This window comes from Crocodylus siamensis, chromosome 15 (genome assembly GCF_052110815.1).
Source record: "Crocodylus siamensis isolate JL-2025a chromosome 15, ASM5211081v1, whole genome shotgun sequence".
In the NCBI taxonomy this organism is placed as follows: domain Eukaryota; kingdom Metazoa; phylum Chordata; order Crocodylia; family Crocodylidae; genus Crocodylus; species Crocodylus siamensis.
The window spans coordinates 41,607,895-41,633,322 of record NC_143409.1 but is presented as its reverse complement, the minus strand read 5'-3'; the positions used below and the strand labels follow the sequence as shown (position 1 = coordinate 41,633,322).

Below are 25,428 nucleotides of genomic sequence, written 5' to 3'. Positions count from 1 at the left end.
GGGGAAAAGTGACTCAGCTGGGGCTCTGTCCTCTAGTCAAAATGACTTTCCCCAAGTATTTCACTTCCAGTTTCTCTCACACAGGAAATTGGGGGCAGAGCTGGAAGATTGCCATTTGTAAGGGTGCTGGGAGGTGAGGGCCACCTCTGAAATTTGGGCACTGGTTATAGCTCTTGCCCTTACTCTTCAAACTGACCCTTTTCTCTTTCTGGGAGCGAACAAGAGAAGTATTGTCAACAGGCCAGATTTAAACCACTCCTAATCAGTCCCTCGGGGGGGTGGATCACATATTAAAAAAAAAAAAAAATCATAGTTTTCCACACATAGTCCTCTTGAAAGTTTCCAATGAAGGAGACTCCACAACTTCCCTGGGCAGTCTATTCCACTGCCTCACTGCTTTAACTGAAGGGAAGTGGTTTCCTGACATCTAATCTAAATCCACCTCCCTGGAATTTGAAACCATTGCTTTATTGCCCTACCTTCTGTATCAAGGGAGAGCAGCTTTCCCTCTTCTTTATGGCAGCCATGCAAATATTTGAAAACTGATATCATGTTCCTTTAATCTCCATTCTTCCAAGCTAAACGTGGCCAGTTCTCTCAACCAGTCCTCCAACAATCTTCCTTCCCACCTTTTGTTTGGGTCCCCCATCCCTGGGCCCTTCTCCAGCTTCTCCACCCCCTTCCTACAATACAGAGCTCAGAACTGGATGCAGTACTCCAGATGAGGCTTAACTAGAGCTGAGTCAAGTAGCGCTGTCACTTTCCATCTTTTAAACCCGATACTTCTGCCGATACAGTCCAAGAGCATGAGCAGCAGTGTTTTCAGCTGCTGCTCGTCAGCACAGACCCTTGTGGGAGGCCCAGCGTCACACTAAGAGCTGAGGACCTCGGGACATGAGATCATTGTTGTTATCTGCCATGATGATTAATGCCCCAGGAGGCTCCAAGGCTCCAGTCAGATTTTTGGAGTCTCTCGAGCCGAGCTTAGTGACTTCACATGCGCTTTGCCCATGAGAGGGATCCAATGCTTTCTGCTCAGGCTGGTAACGCCTGAAGGGACAGCCTTAAGCTGCTGAGTTTGGGCGCCTCCCATTCTTGCCCCCACCACCTTAGGATCTGGCCCCCGATTGCTTCTGATTCAAGGGTCCTTTATTAGAGTCACATTTCTACAATCACAATATCAAAATTGCAACACAAACCGTCAGTATATCTGCTGTATCAATGTGGGCTAGGACAAACTGAGTCAAGGTAGCAGCATATGCACAAGCGCATATGCACACCACTTCCATGGAATCAAAGCTACTTTCCTGTGTCTCAGAGACCTAATACAGCTCACAACTGAGGGGGAGTCTCTTTTCATGCATCAGCAACAGGCCAATACAAGCTTGCCAGTGGCCAGAGCTGGCATCCCAACAATGACCTCAGAGTGATGCAGCCATAGATTAGGTGTTACTCTCTGGTAAATAGCTCCTCCACCAGCCCTGGCATCTCTGAGGGCATAGATACTGCTATGCAAGTGGTTCCGTACCTGTCACCAAATACAGGACGTTGTACATTTGGCCATCCGCTCCCTGGACCTCATGCACCCCAATTTTCTGGTAGTGGTACTTGTTGTGGAATAAGGGTGCCTTCTTCTGGTTGATGGGCTGTACTTTGTCCTCCACCTCAGGGTGACCGTCGGCTATTCTGAAGGTCTCGGAAGGAGTTCTTTCTGAAGAACACTAAGCCAAGAAGAAAACCTGCTGTCAAGACCGCCCAGACTCACACCGTGAGGTCAGAAATAAAGACATGGGAACATGAACAACACAGGGCTGGACACAGGGGGTTAATTTGGGACCTATGCACTATTATGGCAGCACATGGGGGCCATAAAAATCCCCTCAGTCACTGGGGGAGAAACCCCTCCAACACAGGTAAGGCAGCTTTAGGATGCTCAGCATCATGTGCATGTAGAGGGGTGGGAACAGAAGCTAGAGAGGGGGTAGAGCATAATGCTGGCTATTCCAGGCAGAACCACAGCCCAGTCAGGTTGGATGGATCCCATAATTAAGGGATGTCTGATAGGTCATACCTGCCTCCCCACCTGGGCTGCCAGGCATGCATTTTGGTCCCAATGGGGGGAAATCCTGAATCATACTCCAGGCATCTGTCACTGGCCCCAGATTTCATCAGAAGGGCATTAACTGACTGGTAAAAGCTCTATGGAAAATATGGGGCCCGGGAGGGTTGCTGCCAGGTACGAACAACCCCCTCATGGCTACAGACACCCAAGAGGAGAAGTCCTTCCTGACCCCTGTTTGTGTATATGCCAGTGCCCTTGAGGCCCTGATCACATAGTGACGATATTCACTGCTGCATAAAATACCATACCTTCCCCATGCACTGCCCTGAATGAAGTGGGAGCACTGGTTCTCAGCCATCAGCCCCTTTATTTTGCATCCTTTGCTCACTGGGCTCACTACATTATAGCAAAGCTTCTTTGTTACCCCATCTCCCAAACAGACACAATGAAAGCCATAGAGATGTGTCTTCTCTCCCCTTCTATGCCTCAAAAGCCCCTAGAGCACTGACATCAATGGATCAGCCTCCCTAGGATAACACATATCCCTTGTCTAGCCTGCCCTACATGAGGATCTCCAAACCCACAGCAAGCATAAAGGATATTCACAGCACCACTTCTCCTGGCCAAGAAGGAGAATACATACTGATGTATTCAGTATCCCCATGTTATATAGGGCAAAATGGAGATAAGGTGATTTGACCAGGGTCGCTCAGTCTGTGGTAGACAGGAATAGACCCTGGTTCTCTTGCTCCCAGCAGCTTTGGGGATATGACCATCCACCTAGATAGGCAGCTACTGTTTACCTGTCCAGGCCGGAAACTTGGGAGGGGCTCATTGTAGCCTTTGAGTTTTGATGTCTGGAACACGCGGTCAATGTCACCGATGGAGTAGACGCAGACAGCAGACTCCCCCCTATGGGAAATGTGATAAAAACAGCAGGTCAGGGGGCAGCAACCAGCTATGGCTCAAGGTTTCAGCTAGAATGGGAGAGCCTATGGCACGCTGACATGCATGGTTTCACATATATCCCAGATGGGCATCAACTATAGAGCAGGGAAGGACAAAACAGAGGACCCAACCTCTATATTAGTGAAGTAAGTCTACTCTGCAAGAAATCCCAAGCTTGAAATCATGACACAGGCAAAACTCCCACTGATAGCAGGACTGAAGACCTCAGGACTGTGCTTAGCACACAGATACTTCAGTATCTCTCTTCCCCCCTAGAAGATCTAGCTTAAGTACTTTTATAGCCTCCATCACTGGACTCCTTTTAATGTATTCTCTTCTTTAAAGGGCAGCTGTGGAGGTGGAGGAGCCAAGAACCACAGCATTGCTGCTATATGTAAAGGTTTGCTGCAGTACCGAGATGCTACCCCTGCATCCATGAATCTCCCCAAAGTGTACAGCTGCCTTGGAGAAGGCAAGAGACAGGATATGCTTGAGACAAGGTGGGAAAGAGCAACCAGCACATGCAAAGCCCCAAATCCTGCCAGATGCTAAACAGTCCCAGGGAGAGGAATGCATTCTGCCCCTCTCACAATTAGGCCCCTTTAGAGAAGGTGGGAGGAATGAAGCTATGGGAGGGAAGCAGAAAGCTGATGCCTCCTGCATTTCTTCCAGCGCTGGTTTGACGAAACATGCTTGCTAGGGGCCAGAACCTGAAATGCCTGTGAAAAATCCCACCTCCAGGTTTTGCCGAGGCAACCCACACCTACAGAGACTTACCAGGAGTTTGTGAAGAGCCCGTAGACCCTTGTTTTCTTCCAGGTTTCTTCTGAAGGGACAATGAAGATGTCCTGCAGGCTGTTGAAGTTCCCCTTGGTGGCTGGGTCAACACAGGCCAGCGTGGACTTCAGGAAAGTTGTCCACTTGGAAGAAGAGAGGGAACCACTGCCCCCTCTATCTCCCTGTGGGCAAGCAGAGAATCACAGTCCATCCAAAACGGGAGTGTGGGATGGCAGCACTGCCCCTCATGCTCTTAGGCTCAATCCACGCAAGTCCCAATTAGCTTCACAACCCTCAGGGCGCTTCTTCTCCTAACACCGCTGGGAGACTGGTCAGTGTTGTTGTCTTCCTTATACAGATGGGTAACTGGTGCCTGGAGACACCAAATGACTTGCCCAAGGCCACAGAGGAAATCTGTGACAGAGCAGGCAACCAAACTCTTGTAAGTCCCAAGCTAGCTCTCCAATGACAGAATTGTCCTTCCGCTCACAAGAGAGCTACCTTTGCCTTATGCCTAGTGGGATCATCAGAAGTCAGGGCAGAGCTGCAAGTGAAAAATAACTACAAGGCTCCCTCTGCTTATGGTGGGAAGGGTCACCAAAGGCAGTGCAATGTGTGTGATAGAAAGAAGCTTCTTGGGTACTGTCCCGCATCATCTCCCCAACATCTGGAATCAGCTTGAAGGAGCCTCCTACCAAGGGCCTGAGAAGCTCCAGCTCCCACCCACCTTCCTCTAATCCCCATTCTCCCTCCATCTCCAAGCCTCACTTGTAATGGCAGGTGCACCCTCCTTGCTTTCCTCATCTCCCAGGTGCAGGCACATTTGTGTGGGCAACACAATCAGCTTAACCAGTTGGCATCTCTTAACTCACCCCCCACGTCCTGCCTGCTCCGTACCTTACACAGCTGTGCCACTCTGGAGACCAGCAATGGTGCCTCAGGGCTCTTGTTGGGATTGTCCTCCCGAAAGAAATAGTAGATTTTGCCATCGTAGGGTGCATCTCGCTTGATGACAGTGGCCTTGACAAACTGTGGGTCTGCAAGGCAAGAGCCATGAAAACATAAGGGCCGGGCGGACGTGTCTGGAGACTAAACTCTGCTGCGAGGCCACTCAGAGGAGCACCACAAGGGAACAGAAGCAATGGCTCCCACATGAAACCGGCCCGCCAAGCTCTTTGCCTGCACTGCTAAGACCCATGGTGGAGAGAAGGGAGAATAAAGAGCTGCCTCTGGATCCAGCAGGTTGCTGCTTCTTACAACTTTAGAGATCAATTCAGCCGAGTTCTGAGGCCGGTTAGCTCCAGAGGCAATTTGTTCTGTTAATGCATCGGGGACAAAAAAAGAAAACCCAAAACCACAGTGTGAAAAGAAGTCCCAGCAGGAGAGAGGTCTTTTGCACAGGTTGTTTGTGTGGAATTGGGAAGGCCCACAATACTCGTGGTGGTGAGACAGGCCTATTAATATCCATCTCTTGCTCCATGAAGTCAGCCCTGTGCTGGGAGTGGAATTATGTGACACCTGAGCCTCATTAGCTCATGTCCCTGTGGTGGGGAGCATGGCCCGATTGCGTTAGGCACCCCGGTGCTCTGGAGGCGTCTCCTTTATTGGCTTCTGCCCTCGTTTCCTCCTCCCTCGAGACATTTTGCACTTGCTGCCCTTTTCTTCCTCCTTGTACTTTAGCTGTGCAGAAATCCCATTGCCCCAAAGCTGCAGGTTTCCCTCCCGGCCCAGCACCACTTGCAATGCTCAAGGGAGAGGCCCAGAGCCAGGGGCACATGGAAGTGTAACGTGGAGGCCTCCTCATCTTTCCCCTCCACTCCAATCCTCTCTGTTAACAACCCTACCTGCCTCCCCCAATGCCAGCCTCCTCCTCACTCCTGATCCACAGGGAGAAAAAAAAAAAAGTCAGGTGGGAAAAAACACGACTCTCCCCTTTAAAAGAAAAACAGCAGCTGGGGAGGAGGATGTCTTCCAGATTTCGATGAATGACAAGGCTCGTGGTGGAGGAGGAAGAGCCTCTGGGTTCTACAAACACCGTCTCAACCACCTGGCCCCAAATGGAAGTTCGGCTCTTGCTGTCGCCACCAACGGAAAAGAAATTGCAGCCCCATAGGTCTCTTAAGCAACAGCATTTCCCTCCACAGTCATACAGGAGACATGGTGTCCAGCTTCTTCAGCAGTTTTTGCTTTCTAAATAGCTACTTCTGTTCCCACACTCACCAGCCTCGAGGAGGAAGAATTCTACCCTGGCCCCAAGGCTTGAGTCGAAGGTTTTGCTATGTTGGCAATGAGTCCAGGTGGCAGAGAGACGACTTGCCCAATACACTCACTGCTAGAGAAGCTCAAGCGAGTTTGTTTTCCTCCTTGCTAACCAAGTTTGAGTCAAACAGAACGTGAAAATTATTGTTCTCACGAGCATTGCCCAGGGCACTATGCTGATCAGTGTTGTAGGCCAGAGGCCAGGAGTCAGCAACCTACGCCCTTTGAGCTAGATCTGGCCTGTGGAGCCATTGGATGTAGCCTGCAGACATGGGACATCAGCAGCCTGCAGCAGCAGCAGTTTCTCCCCAGGCAGGGGCAGACGGAAGCAACAGCAGCAGGAGCAGACGGGTCCTTGTGCCCACCCAACCCTGATCCGAGTTGGGTTGTTCCAGCCTGAAGACCAGAGGTTATCAACAGGCACAGAAGACAGCAAGTTGGCAAATGTTTCGACTTCCTCTGCGCTAGTATACAGCCTCCTTAGCGTTGCTCTGATGCCCCAAGCAACCTAGCAATATTGTGTGGAAGCTACTTTGCCTCCACGGTCCTCTCCCAAGCATGCAGTGCTTTACCAGAGTAATTTTCCCCTGATCCCTTGCGATGCAACTGTGACTACTGTAGGACCCTAGACTGACCTACAGAGGATGTTGGGGGGAGCTAGGATTAACCCCTATGGGTGGGGTAGGTGAGGGAAAGGCAGGGAGATGTGGGCAACAGCCTTACATTCCCAATTTATCTCCCCACTGGTGCAAGTTAGAGAGTCTCTGAGAGTCCTCCGTCATACTCACTCTGCATTGCTGTATCACTGGTGTAAAGCTCCCCAGACCCCCGGGCCCGGCGAAAACGGGGTATTTTCCCATTGTGCATATGCTTCTTGTGGGTGGAGTAGATGTCTGTGCCTGTGGGAAGGGAAGGATCACATCCAGTCAACTGCTCTTTCAATGGTTCCCTCCACTGGTTCAGTCTTGATAGAATATGCCAAACCAATGGTCCTCAAGAACAACTCTTTGCACCCTCCCCACTCCCCCCCACCCAGCCATCAGCAAGTACCATGTGGAGGAGGCTTGCCCTGCATCAGCCAGTAGGTCTCCTATCACTACCAGCCCCTAGTCAAAAAGGTCCAACCACTAGCATAGAAATAACTTTTCATGGCCCACCAGGCCTACCATGGCCTCCATGCTGGAACTACCTACAAGAAGACCAGTAAAGGACAGATGCAGCAGCTGTTTTGCTCTGGACTCCTGGGCCAGACTCAGCAAACGTCTCCTCTCAGAAAGGGAAAGAAGTAAATGAAGACAGCCTTTACCGATAGCCCTCATTTCCCGTTATGTGGACGTGGAGGGGAGAGGCAGATGCACAGAGGGGACCCCACCACCACACTGTAGAGATGTCTTAACGTCAGCCTCAGACTAGGAAGAGAACAATTTTCCTGCCCCACTGCCCCTTTCTCCCTTGTGCCTAAGCAAGGCCTAGTGCCAAGGGATGGAAAGAAGACCAGGGCCCTAAAATGAGGAGGTGAAAAGAAATTTGAACCCAGAAAGCCATTCCAGGACTGTGGTGCTATAAGCTGAAGAGATGCAAGTGCTTGCGCTTACCATCAACCAGGGTGAGGGCATTCTGACCGGGAGTAAAAGGAGCCAAACCCCTCCCATCTCCTGCAAAGCTCTTCTGACGATTATCCTTGGGATGACAAAGGAAATAATTAAAAGTCACCACCTGCCACAGGTGTTCTGCCAAAGAAAATAGCCACCTCTTGTTTCCCAGCTGCTAGATGAATGCACAAACACCACATATCCAGTGTCCTCTCTAGGGAGCATGGGAGCAAAGCTCCACTAACACCTGGTCATGCTTTGGCTGGGATTGTTCCATACAACACCCGGCTGCGCTGCAAGCCAGGAAGCTCAGCAAAATGCATGTTTCCTGTGAGACCAGGTATCGCCCTGGCCCTGCGAGGTTCTCACGTCAGAGAAACCAACATGCATCGCAGCGAGCCTGGAGGAAGACTGTTCATGGAGGCAAACATGTCGACTAAACCAGTGTTTGCCATGAGCGCTCCCATCAGCGCTCAGAGTTACGCTGTGGTCCTGTTCTCTGGTACAGACCAAACTTCTCTGCCAGGAAGGGATCATGGATTCAGTGATAGATTACAAAAAAAAAAGAGCTCAGGGCAGAAAGGGCTCGGAAGCCTTACAGAAAACTTTATGAGGGAAGAGGAGTGTAATCAACACCCCCTTTGCACAGGCTGGGCAAGAGTGGAGCGATTTGCTCTGATCACAAGACAAGTAAGCGGACACAGAACCTGGGTCTCTTGGTCCAGCATCTTCCCCACCAGGCCATAGGTGAAAGCAAGCACCTGGGAGTCAGGACTCCTGGGCTCTCTTCCCACCTCTGGCAGGTGACCCTTCTGTGCCACCTCCCAGTCTGTGCTATCGCCTCGAAATACACTGAGACCCTAAGCTGGACCTGGCGGAGAAGACACGAGCAAAGGTTGAGAAGACCTAGGTTCTCCTCTCACTAGCCTGAAGTGGTGAAAAGGGAGCAGAATTAAACATGGCTTACCCAGTGCCAGCAGGTGGGTTGGCAGGAGTTTGTCCCGCACACTAGAATCCTGTCATTGACCTTTTCAATGAATGTGAGGTAATTGGCTTGGTCACCCTGGAAAAGAAAGGCAATGGTGAATGGTAGATACCCGCCCACTCCAGGCCCAACCTTTGGACCACTGGCAGGCACATACTCCATGTGGGTTGCTAATGGCTTTCACAAATCATCTCGTCTCAGTTACTGTACCAGAGAATTTACCTGGGGAGAACAAATCACTGCCCATGTGTCCCAGATTAGGCCCTACTCTCACGTACAGAGCTAACTTATTTAGACATTTCACATCAACACTCAGTTTTACATAAATACTCCTCACACTAATGAAATCCAGTTCTTCCATCCATCACCATCTCAATAAATGATAGCCCTCCTACAAACAGCCTCCCTGACTTAAACCTACGTTCTCTGATCATGGTTTGTTTAACCAATCTCCAAGTGGCTCCCTTTCAGCTCCATCTTATCCAAAGCATTTTTTTAGCCCCAGCCCCAAATGGGACAGCAACCCTACAAGCAGCTCAGGGAAGCCTCATAATATCCCCCAGTGTGACCAACCCACCCAACTAGACCTCCATACTTACACACTGTTCTGGTGCTCTTCCAGGGAAGAAGTCCTCCTGAAAAAGGAAGAAAGAGCCTCATGTTAATTCATTCCCTCTCTGAATATCTGAATGCTAATTGCCAACATTGACTAAACACTCTGAGCTCATGTGGCACCCACAGTCTCAGCCAGAAAGGAAGACCGGTCGGTTGTGTATCCATGGCAGAGTAATTAGCCATTGAAATTCAGCACTTCCCATATGGTTCTCACATGGGAATTGGTCATTCAAAGCATGCAAGGATGTGTGTCCAGATCCTGAGGGATAAACTGAAGTGAAATCTGGTCTTTCCAGAAGTGAGGAGCTCTAGGATGAGTATTTGGAGGTGCTGGATAGATCAGGTCAAGTCACTTTCAGAGGCATTTTGGGACCAAGGCTGCTGGGAAAGGCTCAGGTCATTGAGAGGTGGGTACCAATGGCTGGGTGGGAGAGAGAGGTGGAGGAGGGCCTGGAGCTGTCAGAGTTATCCAGGCTTTTGAACATAGGAACGCAGAAGGGGGAGTCTGTGCTTGGCACATGAAAGACCAAAGCAGGAGAAAGGTAAAAATCCTTCCACCCTCATACACCCTTCTGCCTGCCTCATGCCATCTCTGGAAGCCCGGTCCTCCCACTTCCAAATGGGAAACCAGAAGAGTGACATCCTGGTAGCTTTGCCCTTGAGCACTGCTCTCCCTCGACCCAGTGACATCCCCATCTAGTCTATGTGACATCATACTTGATTCAGCAGTTCTGAATGTTGACATCACAGACCCTGGAGTGTGACCTCACTGAGCCATCTGGACAGGACCAGCATAGAGCAGGATTAAGGCACAGTATTGAGAGACTGTCTAATAACCTGCTTTCTACTCTTGGCTTTGCCACTGATCTGCTTGGGAAAAGTGGGCAAGCCACCGAATTTCTCTGCGACTCAGTGTCCCCAATGGCACCCTAAGGAATGACAGTGCTGAATGACTTATGGGAGGGCTGGGAAGTTAAAATCATGTGTGGCTGTGTAGTCTACTTACTGTATAGTTGTCTGAGTTTTCAAAGTCAAAATAATAAAGCTTGTCCTTTCCTCCAACAAGAAGAGTAGGGTGCTCATCTTCATGGTAGAAGACTGTCTGTGCCTCGCTCTTCTCATATGAAAACCGTTTCTCCCCTAGAAAACAAAGAGAAAAGGATTCATCAGGCTTGTGTGCAGATCCAGCAAGAATGGTCTCAGACACAGAGATGGGAGCCCTGGATAAGGAACACACACAGCTCAGCCACATCCAACCCTCTTGGTTAGAGGCAGTCTTGATATGAGATAAATGCAGCTGCAAACACAGAAATAGGTCAAAGACAAGGCCGCCAGCTGGAATCATTGGTCATGTCCAACCAATGAGCTTTGCAGTCAGGAATCCTGCCTATGAAGTTGGCTGATGGACCAGGTGCTGGAAGCATCAGGGAAACCAGGCAGCTTTCCAGTTCTGCCCAGTAAGGGTATACAGAGCTGGGATAGTATTACAGCCCCAATACCCTGCACCAATCTCACCACTGGGATCAACAGAGAAAACCCTAGGCAAAAATCTGTGCACTCAAAAGATGAGGACGCTCAGCCCAGCCCAGACCCACCGCACTGTGCACCAGCCTGCACAACAACAGAGCTTGTGGATCCAGCAGCTGGGGCTTTACACTCTCTCTGCCTGCCACAAGCAAACTCTCTCACTCCTGCCCTGCCAGCTGATGCCTCCCACTTTGGACTCTGGCATAAACAAAACTACAGAGCTAAAAAACACATGGCCAAGAGGGAGGCAAGAGGTGAAGAGAGGGGCTGCCACATCTCCCCGTGACCCCAGCAGGAGAGGATGGAAGGGAGGAGGAAGAAACATGTGTCAAAGGAGGCACTCGAAAGGCAGAATGAGATACACGAGACCAGCAACAGACTCCAGAGTGGCCGGATTATTGATCTCCTGCCCAGCCAGAGCTAACTGCCAAGTGCGTTCCTGATCCTTTCAGACCTGCGTGTGCTGCTCCTTGCAGCCCCTTCCATATTGCCAAGAAGAACGCCATGGAGAGTGGGCAGGAAATGGACTGGCTTACCTCTGCCCATCTGCCTCTTTGCCCAGGGAGGAAGCTGGGCTCAGATCTTCAAAAAGGTACTTTGGCACACAAATCTCCTTGGAACCCATGGGAATTAGGCATTTAAATGCTTTTGAGTGTTTGGCTCTTGCTTTTGGGGAGGCTGAGGAGCCCAGAGCTGGGGGCCCTGCAAACCCTGGGAAGCAGGTCACTTACTAGCCCTGCTGGGTGGATACAAGGACTTGGGCGCAGAGGGGTAAGTGCCTTGGCTGCTGCCAGAGGTGTAACCGGCCCGCTCTACACCCTGGATGTTGGCACTGCACTGTGCCGGGACAGCGGCACAAGGTTTGCTGCTGTGGGATGCAGATGTCACCACCTTTTATTGCCAATGTGTGTTGTGCAGCCACTTAAAACACTTTTTCAGCGGCAAAAAGGAGAGAAGGGGATTAACTCTGATACCTACCCCTTCCCCCTGCGGCGCCCTGCTTCTGCTAGCTGCTGCCGCCAACCCCGCTCTGCCCTCCCCATTGCTGGAGCCAGAGCCCCTGCTTAGATGGTGTTTGTCATGGAGGGAAAGAGGAGAGGTGCCCCCTAGCTCTATTCTGGTGCCCTCCTCCCTGTGAGCAGTAGCCAGGGCCCTGCTTGCCCACCCATGGCACTAACCATCAGACCTGTCTCGCTTTGCTGATCCAACCCTGTCCTTCCCCAGCAAAGATGTGCTTCATGCAAGGTTCCCTCGAGCCCCTGAAACCTGCACCTTCTGCTCCAGACTCAGCAACAAGGCACCTCACTGGTGAGTGTGGAGCAGACGTACTGAGCATCACGAAACTCTCTGCACCAAACAGCCCCCCCCAATCTTTGGGCCGTGGCTTGGAGACCTCTCCCTTCCCCCACATAGAGCTAGCTTCCCTTTCTGCAAAATAACACTCCAGGGCCTGGAGGAAGAAGAGGAAGCCACTGAGGAACAAGCCTAGAGGAACTGCAGAAACCTCATCTAGCCCCGGCTCCATGCTGAACACGGCCGCTGTTCAGCTAGGGCAAGAGGACATTGGCACCATGGCCGGGGTGAAGCAAAGTTCCCTCCCCTTTGGGACAGCATTGTCAAGGAGAGGACGGGGAATCCTCAGGATCACCTTGAGCTTCAGTAATCACCCGCCCCTCCCGGGATGCCCTCAGTCCCACACCTGGAGCCACAAGTTGCCAGGGGGATGGAGCTACGTCAGCTGCACTAGGTTCAGAGCCAGGCTCTGGGCTTCCTCTCTCCTGGGGCAGCAGCTCTCTCGTCACAGCTGGCTTTGTGCCTCCACCCTGCTGCTGGATCCCTTTATCCTGTGCTCCGCTCTCACCTACAGCTGAGAGGAGCTGGGGCCACAAACATGACCCCCCCTGCCCCCAAGTCGGGGCGATGGGCAGCTTCATGCGTGACCAAGCACGCAGCTGCTCCAAGAGAGGACTCCCTGCATAAACACCATTACACCCTGGGCCAGCATCCTTCAGCCTACCCCTTGCCAGCATGCAAGAGGTTAAATAAGCATGTTGCAAGGCCCACTGAATAGATTGCTACAGACTAGATCGTTCCAGCCAGTCTCCCAGATCTGTGAGAAATCTTCTTGTGCTCAGCTCTTTCCCTTCCTCTTTATTCACTCTGCCCCTTAAAGACCTGCCGTTCCTGCTCTATCTTGCTAACGCAGACTCTTGAGAAGGCTGAGATGCAGGGCAAAAAATTGCCTTTCTGCAAGAGGACAATATGGAAATGGCTAGAAGCCTTCTCCAGAAGCTGGCTGCAAGTGTGCACTGCGTAGCAGTTCCCAGACTGGGGGAGGGAAGATCTATGTGATGCCCCTAAAACAACATCCAACTACTGTATTTACTCGCATATACACACCCTCCCCCCCTCAAAAAAAAAAAAAAAAAAAATTAGGATGTGCATCTTGAGCAGGGAAGCCGATGTTTCATTCCTGGAATACTAGAAGAATGGAAGAACAGAAACAGGGAGATGCTGCAGCCTTTCCTGCTTCTCCCCCTGCCAGCCTCAGGGAGGGATTGGATAGAGTTCAGTCTCCAGGGTCAGAGCTAGTGTTAACCCCCTTGCAACCACAGCGGCTGCAGTCAGGATCTCCTGCAGCCAGCATTCAGCCATGGCTGAAAAAGAAATATCTTTTCCCCCCACCTTCATTCTTCCTTCCCAAAGCTAAATGCATGCCTTATGTGGGGGGCACATGGGGTGCAAGAAAGTATGGACTTAGATAAGGCTAATTGGTATTTTTATTGTATTGACTGGCTTAGAGGTCAAGCTCTGAAAGGGCTCCATGCTCCTAAGACCCCCTCCAGGAAGGCAGGACTTTTCAGGGGTGTCCTGGCTGCAATAAAGCTCTAGCATAAGCAGTTTGCCTGCCCTGAAGATCCTGCTGTCCATTACCTACTAGGGATCTGCAGCACTTCAGCTACCCTCTGGGCTAACAACCCAACCCTGGATGGGAGAAGCTTGTCTTGGTGCTGCCTTTGCTTGGCATGTCACAGGCAGTCAGCTCCCCAGTCTCTTATTGCAGTACCGGCATTAAAAAAAAATTATATATATATAAATCACTCCTAGGGCTTGCTTTTCTGCAGAGCTGCCCTTGGGTCCACTCCAGTTAGCAACTAATTCAGCAGCCAAGCATATTATGCGGAACAAGGATGATAGAGCCTGGACAAGCTGCCAGGGTGAGGCTATTAATCACTGACATGGCACGTGTCTCTGTTTACAGATCTGTAAAGGCCAAGCAGCACACGACCAGAAATTCCTCCTTGCCTGGAGCACCGATGAGCCAGCACTGAGCGTGCCGAGTGCCTGCCTAGCGTGGCTGCCGCGGCCAGCAGAAAGGGAGAAAAGGTTTAATGGAGCCAAGGGTTACAGGCTGCTGGGTGCTCTGCAGGCTTCCTCCTCAAGAGCATCTGGGACTCCAGAAAAGTGAACTTCCTCACAGCAGTGCCCTAGCTGTGCCACTCAAGACACCAGCTGTGATAGCACCCTCCAAAGTATGGTCATGCTGGGGCCAGCTACAAGCAAGCCACTGCTGCATCAGCACCCCGCCAAGACCCCAAAAGTGCCAGAGTCCTAGGCGCTGCCAGCCTCTTCCCTATACAGCAGCAGGCAACACCATCACCGAGGCAGTGTGGATCCTTTCCGTCACCACACCAGCCCTTCCCAATGCTCCCACTCCCCGCTACAACTGAAGAACTCATGTTAAATCTGCAGGCTAAGGACAGAGATGGCATGACAAAGGTGCATGATCCCTAAATGCAGGTGCTCTCTGCACCAGAGTGGCCGATGGAGGCCCAGCCATGACCTGAATGCTGGAAGCTGCAGTGGAAGAGGAGATGCTGGGAAGTTCTGGGAATGCCCTGGTCATCCCCCAACACTGCCACTGTTTGAGACAGGAAAGACTGTACATGTCCTGCCACACCAGGGAAAGGGTTGTTACTGGGAACAGGATCTTCCCCACGCTTAGCAGGGGAGGCTTGGGGGCCACATTGAGAGAGGAAGGACGGCACTGAGATCAGTACCACCCTAGTCCCCAACTCCTTCAGGGGTTTGAGGAGGATGTAAAACACTCTCCACTGAAACCCTCTTCTCCACCACCTCTTGGGAAGCAGCATCTTTGGCTGTGACAGGATACTGGGCTAGATGCACCAAGGGTTTGGCCCAGTACATGGCAGTTCTCATGGCCTTGCCATCTGCAGAAGCAAGAAGTGCTGTATTAAACATACACGGCAGCTTCAGTCTACATTGCATTCTGCCTTTCCCTTCCAGAGCCTGAGCTTCCCCTGCTCAACCCTTCCCACCTTTCTCATTAGCCCAGCCACCATTCAGTGCAAGCAACCACTTCCCAGCAGCTAAGCTTGCCACAGCTAACTGTAAGCCAGGTTGGCCAATGCAAATCACTTTAGCCATTGTGCTGCATGCAGCAAGACTTTGAAACAGGGTGTTCTGTAGCTGCAAACCCCACCCTTGCACAAGGGACTACAGGCAAGTAGTGCTCCATGGAGCTCACCATTTACAACTAGAGAAAAATTCCTTCCCCCTTGCCATGCTATTGCTAACCTGAAGCCACCCACAGTGCCCAAGCACAGAGACTAAGTGACTGGTGCAAAGACCCTCAATGAATTCACTGGCAGGTAGAAACCAGTGGCCCTGACAGTTAAGTAGCATTGGGCAAACAGAACAAACCCTTGAGTATGTATTTGCATCTGCAATCAGTTTGCCCCAACTTTGTTCACACTTCCCCTCTTTACCTTCGCTTGCTGTGAATATTCCAGCAAAACAAGCCTTGCTGGTGTGAAGGATCTCCCAAAAGCAAAATGTTAAGCTTGAACATTTACAGGAAACAAATTTGGAAATCACAAAGAACATGCCACCACCCTCATTAAATTTCAAACTGTGAATTTCAGATTTGACACCTCTACATGCCATCTGCATTGCTATGCATTAAATAGCAGAGGGCATCCAATCCACAATCTGAATCTCATCCCATGGTGCACATAACTGATCCACGTCAACACCTACTGCCACTATTCACAAGTCAGCAACATACTAATGAATTTCAGGCGAAGAGCATTTTGCTGAACTAAATCATTGCATTTCTTTCTTTTCCTGGACAGCTGACCAACAGCAAAAGGGCCTATTTTTCATATATCATTCATTACTATTTAATTTGTTCCATTCCCAACCTTGGATCACACTGCCCCTTACACAAAGGCAAAGACACATGTATATTATAGCCTGCCTTCATTGCAAAAAGAATAAATGTTGCATGCTTACAACAAATTATAGTTTCATAGTAGTTTGGGGTCAGAAGGGACCTAAATAGATCATCTAGTCTGACCCCCTGCCACTGGCTGGAGCACACGCTGGGATCACACGACCCCAGACAGGTGTTCATCCAACCTCGTTTTGAACTTACCCAAGGTAGGAGCGAGGACCACTTCTCTAGGCAGTTGGTTCCAGATCCTAGCCACCCTGACAGTGAAATAGTGCCTCCTAATCCCTAACCTGAACCTATTCTCCAGCAGCTTCCTCGTCACCCCAGGTAGCGCTGGGGGGGGAATAGGACCCTTCCTATCTGCTGCTGATCTCCCCTAACAAGTTTGTAGGCAGCCACCAGGTCCCTCCCCCCTCCCCTGCCCCCCCCCCCACCTGCTGGAAAACAAGGCAATAAATAGAAGGAAACAACTAGTTTCTCTTCCAAACAGCTAGGATGAAAACAGTCATTTGCTGGCGCCAAGCACTGTTTGTTTTCCTTTCGACTGGCTGCTTCCAGAGAGCACAGTAAAGGTGCCTAACCAAAAATATTCACACTTTTCTAGCCCAAACCCAGAGAAACTTTACTTGTGGTTGTATTTGCTCTCATCAGCAAAAGGACCTGGCATGGGGACCTCTGAGAAGAATCTTAGTGGTTTGCTGAAGTGGCGCTGGTGCTCTTCCCTCCAGCTCCGCACCTAAAGGCTAGATCCTTGCTGAAGCCTCCACTTCAGTGTCACAGTGGTCTGAATAGGTAGGTTAGAGGCCCTATACAAAATGGTTTTCAACTTTGCTTCATCTGTGGACCCCCTGAGAAGTGTCAAATCGAGGTGCAGACCCCTTTGTAAGTGTGGGTATTCACATACCTTTGATTGATCACGCTCATCCCTTGCGGATCCCTTAGACATAGTGTGAAGACCCCCAGGGTTCACAGACCACAGGTTAAAAGTCACTGCCCTATACCAAGACTGAAATGATCTATATTTCTCCTAAGGGTAACTCGGATTGCTTGACTGCTTGGCAGGGAGTTCAGTTCCCACAGCTAATCAATATGAATCCTAGGCCCTGGGGTGAGTGTGAACTCCTCCTCTTAGGGCTACAGTGGAAGCATATCTTTTTCTGGGATCCAAAGCACCCACGGGTGGGCACTTAACTGACAGCAGCATTGACTGAGGCCCTGCTCTGCTACAGCCTCCTGATGTTACCCTGGGCAAGTCACCCAGTCTGTCTGGAAAAGAAGAAATAACAGCATTGCCCTGGCTTACAGGGAGGGTAATGGGGTTAACTCCAGTGAAGAGTGTGAGGCACTCAAGACACTATGGGACATGGGGAGTGTATACATAACATAAATAGACCAAGTATAAAAGTTGAAGTCTTGTCCATTTGTTTTCTTTTGGAGATCCTATGGCTTTCTGTGCTAAAATGAATCCTGGTCAAATTCCAGGATAAAGCAACTTCTGTATTCCTCCTGCAGTTTCATTTCAATGCTAGTCATGCAAAGCTACAGGCATTCAGGGGCTATCATGATCCACCCCAGAGACCGCTGCAATTCAGGGATAGGTGAACAATCCTGGTTCACACAGTCTGTAAAGCACAGAGATATCCCTCTGAGGAAACCTTGTTAGACAAAGATTTAGGAGATGAAAATGTACCAAAACCACTTGCTGCTTTTCAACCCACTGCCTAGAACGGACAGTACCAGATAAAGGGAATCAAACTCAGCCAAAGGAAATCAGAGTGGAAGAGCTGTGGCTCCAGGAACAGCCTGAAATATCTAAAAGAGCCCCTTACCTCCTGGGAGTGCTCAACTCCAGTTTCTAATGCCCCATCAACTCTTTCTGAACTCTTGGCTGGCATTTTCTTCATTTTACACAAAACCCCCAGTCAGCAGAAGAATCAAGGGAGCGATTGTCATCTCATTTGCTAAGCACGCAGGGCAAATGGGTAAATGAAAAGAAAGCTTTGTGCTTTGCAGGGGAAACGGGGTGACTACCGCGATCTGTGTCACAACAAAAATACAGAGCAGGAGCCAAGAAGGGGATGTGCCATGGGAGCGTCTGTTGGGTGAGGTAATGGAGAAGCAGACAGAGGTGTTCTCACAAGAGAAGAGTGAATCTGATAATTAACTAACTCACTCAGAGCAACCCATCCCAAGAGGACATGATTTTGCACCTTACTATGAAGGAACATATACATATATACACACACACACAAACACACATATAATAGGAGAGTTGCACAAATTAAGCTACCATATTTTCTCACATACAAAATGAACCTCCTTTCCCCCCAAAAGAGTGTGCACATGCACAGGGCTGCTCCAACCATTACGCAAAGTAGGTGGTCACCTAGGGTGCCAAAATTTGGGGGCGCCAAAATTATATGCAAAACAAAATAGGAACATCATTCTAAATAACAGCCCTGGCCGGCTACGGCTCCATTTTGGTCTCAGACCTTTGGTTTGGTAACGCGAGAAAGACCTCTGAAAAGATCTCAGAAGTAAAAGTTCGTTCTAGACTTCTTATTTTCCTCTATATTGGAAGTGGTGGGGGTGCTGAGGTACACAGTTCACCAAGTACCTTTGGACCGGTCCTGTGCGTGCATGGGTGGCGTGCAGCGTGTGCGTGTGAAGCAGGGAAGCCGTTTCTCTGCCCAGAATAGAAGCACCGTGCTACAATGCTTTTTCCATAGCACAGTAGCTGTGCTATTACTGCTCAGACAGCTGAGGAAGTCAGTAGATTTAATGGATCATTGTTTTCCAGTTCACAAGTGTTAACAATTGTCTCTTCCTTTTAAAGGCCTTGATGTTCCACTATTCAAGATGATCTCTTAGGGCAATTTGGTTTCTGCTGGCTGTTCCTGATCTCTCTTCCTATTTCAGAGTCTAATAAGACTCATCTGAGGATTAAGCTCTGTTCCTGCTCTGTGCAGCCATAACAAAAAGATTTTTCATGGGTTCATAGATTCATAGAAGTCGGGTTGGACGGGACCTTGTAGATCTTCAAGTCCGACCCCCTGCCCTGGGCAGGAGAGAAAAACCGGGCTCAAATGACCCCAACCAGGTAGACGTCAAGCCTCCTTTTAAAGACCCCCAGGGTAGGAGCCAGCACCACTTCTCTTGGAAGTTGGTTCAAGATCCTAGCCGCCCTGACCATGAAGTAGCGCCTCCTGATGTCCAGTCTAAACCTACTCTCTAGCAACTTGTGGCTGTTATTCCTTGCTACCCTGGGGGGCACTAGGGGGAACAAGGTCTCTCCCAAACCCCGCAGGTCCCCCCTAGTGAGTTTAAAGACAGCCACCAGGTCCCCCTTCAGCCTTGTCTTGCAAAGGCTGAACAGGTTCAGGTCCTGTAGCCTCTCCTTGTAGGTCCTGCCCTGCTGCCCCCGATCATGTGAGTGGCGTCCTCTGGACCCTTTCCATGTTGTCCACATCCCTCCTGAAGTGCGGCGCCCAGAACTGGACACAGTACTCCAGCTGCAGCCTGACCAGTGCCGCATAGAGGGGGAGGATCACCTCCTTGGACCTGCTTGAGATGCATCTGTGGACGTAGGACAAAGTACGGTTAGCCCTACTGACCATGACTTCGCATTGTCGGCCCATGTTCATCTTGGGGTCAGTAATGACTCCAAGATCTCTTTCTGCCACCGTGCTCTCAGGAAGGGAGTTTCCCAGCTTATATGTGTGCTGCTGGTTCCCACTGCCCAAGTGCCGCACCCTGCACTTCAGTATTGAAACCATCCTGGTTTCGTTAGCCCACCCCTGTAACCTGTCCAGGTCCTGCTGTAATCTGTCCTTCCCTACTAGTGTGCTCACCTTACCCCAAATCTTGGTATCATCAGCAAATTTAAACAGGCTGCTTTTCACCCTGTTGTCCAAGTCACTAATAAAGAAATTGAACAGTGCGGGCTCAAGGACCAAGCCCTGGGGGACCCCACTGCCCACTTCCCTCCAGTGCAGAGTAAAAGGATGACACCCACAGTCACCTGAATTCCCCCCATCTGCATCTCCTTCTAGGTCTGGTAGATGGAGACTTTGGTCAGGAACAGAAGGATGTTGACCAGAAGGTCAACCTTGGTGAGATACAGGATACTACATTAGATAGACCTGTAGGCTGGCCTGGGATGGCATCTCTCATGTTCTTAAGAGGACAGCAGAGATCTTCCCCTCTAAAGTTTCCTGACAATAAAGTGGCTAACATGTAGGCACAAAACACTCTAAAAGGTTTGTTATTAGCTTATCTGGCAACATAGCCAGATATTAGTAGAATTATCCATTTATTTCACTAATGCTTGTAAAAGCATTTGAAAGCTTCCTAGACTGGAAATTATTGCTCTTTCTTGATCTATTACTGCAACTTCCTCATCCTATTTCAGAATTTCCCCCTTTTCTTTTTTTAAGCAAAAGAAGAGAAATTATAGAAGAATCATCAATTTTGGAAACCTCTTCAGGCAAAGAGTGCAGGGTACCAGTTAGGGAAATCCCTCCTTTTCATAGTATATGTAAAATGGACTTAGGGGGGGACCCCTTAAAATGAAAACAGCACGTGGTCTATTTGTAGGACTTGGGGAAAAAAAGTTTGTAATCACAGCAGCAGTTTGTAATCGGCTGCAGTTTGATTTGATTACAAAGCAAAGTTTGTAATCTTGTGTAGTAGAGCTATTATCTCCCTCTGGCAAATGAACAATTAGCACACAGAGAGGCTAAGTGACTTGCCTCAAGTCACACGCAGGAAGTCTGTGGCAAAGCAGGGACAACCTAAGGTCAAACAAAAGTCCAGCTAGAATCTTAACCAATAGTTCACCCTTGTACATTATGCAAGCAGGTCTCTGTAGACAACTGGCCAGCTGCTCCAACAAGGACTCTGCAAACAGGTTACTTTTGTCACCAATCATTACCTTTGTGCTGTCAAACATTTTTATGTCAGCAGAAAGGCCAAGCAAACAGATATCTATTCCCCTTGTCATGCTACAAACATGGCTGGGGTTTCTCTGCTTAACACTGGTGCAGTTCAGAGATCCTGGATGCGTGGCTCATTAAGTACAGAAAGCCCTGCAGGTGCTCCCAGGGCTCGAGGGGCCTGATCCTGTGCAGGAGTTCCCAGGGTGCACAAGACAGGAACCCCTCAAGCCCTGGGAGAACACACTGCCTATTCTCTCGCCTGCTGATGCTGCAGGACAAGAGGCATCTGTTTCTACCCTTAGAGACGTGGCAGCCTGCTGTCAGTGATTTGGTTACTTAAGGGCAAGCAGCATCCAGCTATCAGAAAAAGGAGACACATGATGTTTTCCCTTTGCCTTTTGCTCTGCTGAGACATGAGTTTCTGTCCTAGTTGCAGTTCCCTCATGAGTGGGAGTCTGTGTTCAGTTGAGGACTCTGCACACTGGGATGCGGGACTCAAAGCAAGTCACTCAGGCACAGGCAAGGGGCTACCAGTCTCTGCCCTCTCTAACCCTAACATGGTCTGGTTTCCTGGTTTTGCTTAGTTGGGTGCTGGAGGCAAGTTTATCACATGTCCCATCAGCAGATCTGCCTTGAAACACAGCTGCATTGAAATAGCCCTCTCTCACTCAGCAGCCCTGATGAGCGAGATGGAGCCAATTTTGCTGTGCTTGGTCCCAGGCATTGGGCAGAGTCAGCACAGCTGCGAGTGGAAGGAACAGGGAACAAGTGCGCCCGGGGCATGGACCCAGCTGGGTGCTGACCTTCTGATACCTCCGGATGGATAGCTGAGTCTGTGCCCCAGGTGCACGAGTTTCCTGCTTCACACCCATCTGACAGCAGGAAGACTGCACAGGTGTCACCCAAAGGTCGCCTTTGATCCACAGAACCCCTTATCACTCTGCTTGGCTCTCAGGGAGTTGGCCAGTGGGGGACAAAGAGATGCCACCTCCCTGTTAACTGGCATAATAACATGTGGAGTCACCCAGCCAGTGACAGAGGTATTCACCTGGGCAGCAAGGCTGTACTTTGTGCAAAAAGGGCTATGAACAAGAGGAAGGATTCAACACGCCCCAGCCCAGCCCTGGGCCCTGCTAGGATACAATAAAAGGGGCCAGAAAAGTCTCCTACTCAACAGAGAGAATTCATCCAGGGCAGGCACTGGAGAACTACCAGCTTCCCAGCACAGGGACTGTTTTAGGTAGCATATCACTGGCCTCCCCCTACTTTACATCAGTAGCTGCCTTGGCCCCTGGTACAGGCCAGAATCAAAAGGATTTTGAGCAAAATAATGGTACCCTAGCTTCAGCACCTATCTATCCATCCCCCTTCCTGCCAGACTGGGCAGCACACAGTCTCTCCCAGCATATTTCATTTTAACCCAAGGCAGTAGATAAACAGTTTCTCACGATGACTTTGCACCTGTTCTTTGTTAAGCAAACTTGAGGGCCATGGTCTTTCCTCACTTCAGAAAGTACCAGGACATTGTCTGTGCCCCATGTTTCTCCATCCTCTTGCTTCTTCTTTCAGCTGCCAGACCTCTGTTATACTTCCCCAAGTAGTGGGGAAAGCCAGTTACTTTACCCCTTGGGCTTCCCATCTGCCCTCTAGCCCACCCCAAACAGGCCAGGATGACTGGGTTCCAGCCCTGTCAGTATGATGGCCACCATCTTGACCACAGCCTACAGGGTGACTTGGACCTTTCAAAGCTCAAAGTAGCAACTGCTCCCTCCTGAGCCAAAGGGACATACCTGTCAAGATGAGGCTGGAATGGACCCCTATCCTCCATGCACTGGATACAGAAGGATTTATAAAACACATCCCAAGGTTATAACCACACTTCTGTGCCAGTGCCAGTTTGTATTTGTATACTTTAGGAGAGCACTAGTGACCCTTTGCCCTGGGATGCTGCATGGACACAGTGCTTGAGAGAGGCAGGGAGATGGTGTCTTTGAACTGAGTCTTGTTTGGAGGAAAGGGCATGGCCCCAGGCTAGGATTGACCATTCTTCATCCTGGAAATCCTGCAATAGAGGTAAGAAGTGGAGACAACTTCCTGGACCAGTCCTCCAGTTAGCCTAGTCCCTTCTGCAGTGTTGTACGTATGGAGAAACTCAAGTTAATAGGGGGAGTCTACATAGATGAACCCCTCAGACTCTACCTAGAGCACACAAGGTGGTCACTAGCATCAATAGCTCTTGTTTACAGGTGGGGAAGCTGAGGCACAGAGGTGGGGGACATGTCCAAGATCATGCAGCAGGCAGAGCTAGGAATAGACCACAGGTGTCCCCAAGTGCAGCCTGGTGTGCTGTCCACTAGACAAAACTGACTGCTTTCACCTCCATCCACACTACAAGAGGGCAGGGGCGTCATCCTCCCAGGCAGCACAGAAAGGCCAATTTCCCCTTTCCCCCACCTTTATATCTCCCAGGGAGAGATTCCCACGAGAATGCAGTCTCCTGCATCGCCATCCATCACCAGTGGGGTGCAGGAGGCTGGCATATCAGGGCTATTGCTTATCAGTGTTTCTTTGCCCTGCTTTGTTTGCAGCTATCCCAGCCAAGGCCAGGGCTGTAGTTATGTCTACACTTGTATCTTTTCAGGGACAAATTCCCAGTGGAACGATAAGCCAGTAACTCCCAGCAGCAGCCCAGGAGGTCAGATATTTTTCAGAAAGCAGGATCCTGCTCTGCTTCATAGCAAGAGAAGTGTTTTCTCTGGGAATGCTTCAAATTCCACAGAGGCAACATAAAAATCACAGTGTCCTATCCTATGACTGGACACTACGAGGAGACTGATGGTCTGCTTAGTGCCCGACTGACTGAGCTCTGCATGGGTCCAACCGCAGAGTCAGGGCCCTAGGGATAAGTGTGACACCTGCCCTCAAAACCTTCTAGCCTAAGCATGCAGTCAGGAGAGAGAGATATCAGATATCCAAGGATGAGGCTGTTTTATAACACTGGTTCTCAACCTTTCAAGATGCAAGGCCCCCCCTCGGGAAATGCCAGCTCTGAGTTTCACTTGTTTTTAACTGCAGGAAATATAGAGTAGTTCTTCTGCCATTAAGAACTCAGAAAGACCACATCAGCTCTGCATGTTTTTAACACCGCAGATTCCTATTTGAAATCTTGGGGTTTATTTTGTGAATCATGATTAGGTGGTTCAGCATCTCACAGTGTCAGTACCGTGTGGCACCCCACCCCCGGACCTTTGAAAGGATCTCAGGGCACCCCATGTACACAACACCCTACTTCAGAATCACTGCCCTTTGCCTGCCTTCCCAGCAACCCCAAGATGCCCGATTTCTTCCCAGCAATATTAGAGACCTGACAAGCTTTCACACGTCTACCCCTCCATCAGCGAGGCTGTAATGGTGCGAGACAGAAGGCTTCCAAATATTCTGCTTTGTCTACTGCACCTTTGTTGCGACAGGACATACCAGCTGCAAGCACCTTGGCAGGAGTCAGATGGGGGTTAGGCTACAGAATAGAAAACAATGCATAGAAATCACATGCCAGGACACTAGCATGCCAGCTTGTGTATCAAGAGGGAGCAGCCCATGCGCTGCTGTTTTGGAGCACTAGCTAAGCAACAGCAGGCTTGGAGGGGTCTGTCCTCCTAAGCAGGTTGTTGCAAAGTTGCCTCTGATGTGTGGGGGGAATAGGACTCTGTGAAGCATAAAGCATTGGCCAGGATAGTGAGCTAGAGGGACCATCTGTCTGATCCAGGCATAGCAGGTCTCATATTCCTGATATATTAATGGTAGGACTGAGCTGGGAGTGATTCACTAAGGATTTCCATACTTTGGCATTTGGTTTTTCCCCAAGATCTCCACTGAAATGAATGAATCCATGAACATGGAGACCCTTGGGGTCTCCACCTCTAAGGCCACCTACCTAATAAGATGTCTCAGAGCCATAGACTGTGGGAGCCCTGGGTCCTTAGCAGCACACCATGCAGGCTGCTGAAGCTGGCTAGGAGAATCAGGAGGAGACTGGCAGGGACATTGGAGCTCTGGCCAAAACGACCCCGTCTCCATGGAACACCGATTCCAAGGAAACATTCAACTGAGTCTGGAGAGAATTAGGTTTCATATTAAGCCATCTACAAAGCAGCACCATTCAGCTGAATATAATAAAGGATGCACGAGGGCAAGTCTGTGGTCCCTCCAGCTCAGCACCCCAGCCAATAAGAGACTAAGACTGGATATTAAGGTGTTAATAACAGGCACCCAATCCTCCTAAAAGTCCTTCCTTCCTGGATGGCCGGGAAACCAATGAAGCATGAACACTGACAGCCCCAGTAACTAGGATCTATCTTCCATACTCAAGTATTTCAAAGGGGTAACCTATAACTAAGCTCGCAGAAATGCTGGGGGTCTACTGTGAAGGCATCAAAATTTACCGGGCTGATTTTCAAAGCTGCTGAGCT

At 50.0% G+C, this 25,428-nt stretch overlaps 1 protein-coding gene across 1 annotated transcript in view; it reads right to left on the bottom strand.

Annotated features, from left to right (window-relative positions):
* The window catches only part of SEMA7A (semaphorin 7A (JohnMiltonHagen blood group)), a 47,022-nt gene that overhangs the window by 9,101 nt on the left and 12,493 nt on the right, over positions 1-25,428 (bottom strand). The window contains exons 2-10 of the mRNA XM_090028559.1: positions 10,245-10,378; positions 9,223-9,258; positions 8,606-8,701; positions 7,642-7,726; positions 6,835-6,945; positions 4,685-4,824; positions 3,788-3,969; positions 2,866-2,974; positions 1,529-1,721 (exon numbers count right to left, since the gene is read on the bottom strand). Coding sequence (XP_089884685.1) covers positions 1,529-1,721; positions 2,866-2,974; positions 3,788-3,969; positions 4,685-4,824; positions 6,835-6,945; positions 7,642-7,726; positions 8,606-8,701; positions 9,223-9,258; positions 10,245-10,378 — 1,086 coding nt within the window. The remainder of the gene's footprint in view (positions 1-1,528; positions 1,722-2,865; positions 2,975-3,787; positions 3,970-4,684; positions 4,825-6,834; positions 6,946-7,641; positions 7,727-8,605; positions 8,702-9,222; positions 9,259-10,244; positions 10,379-25,428) is intronic.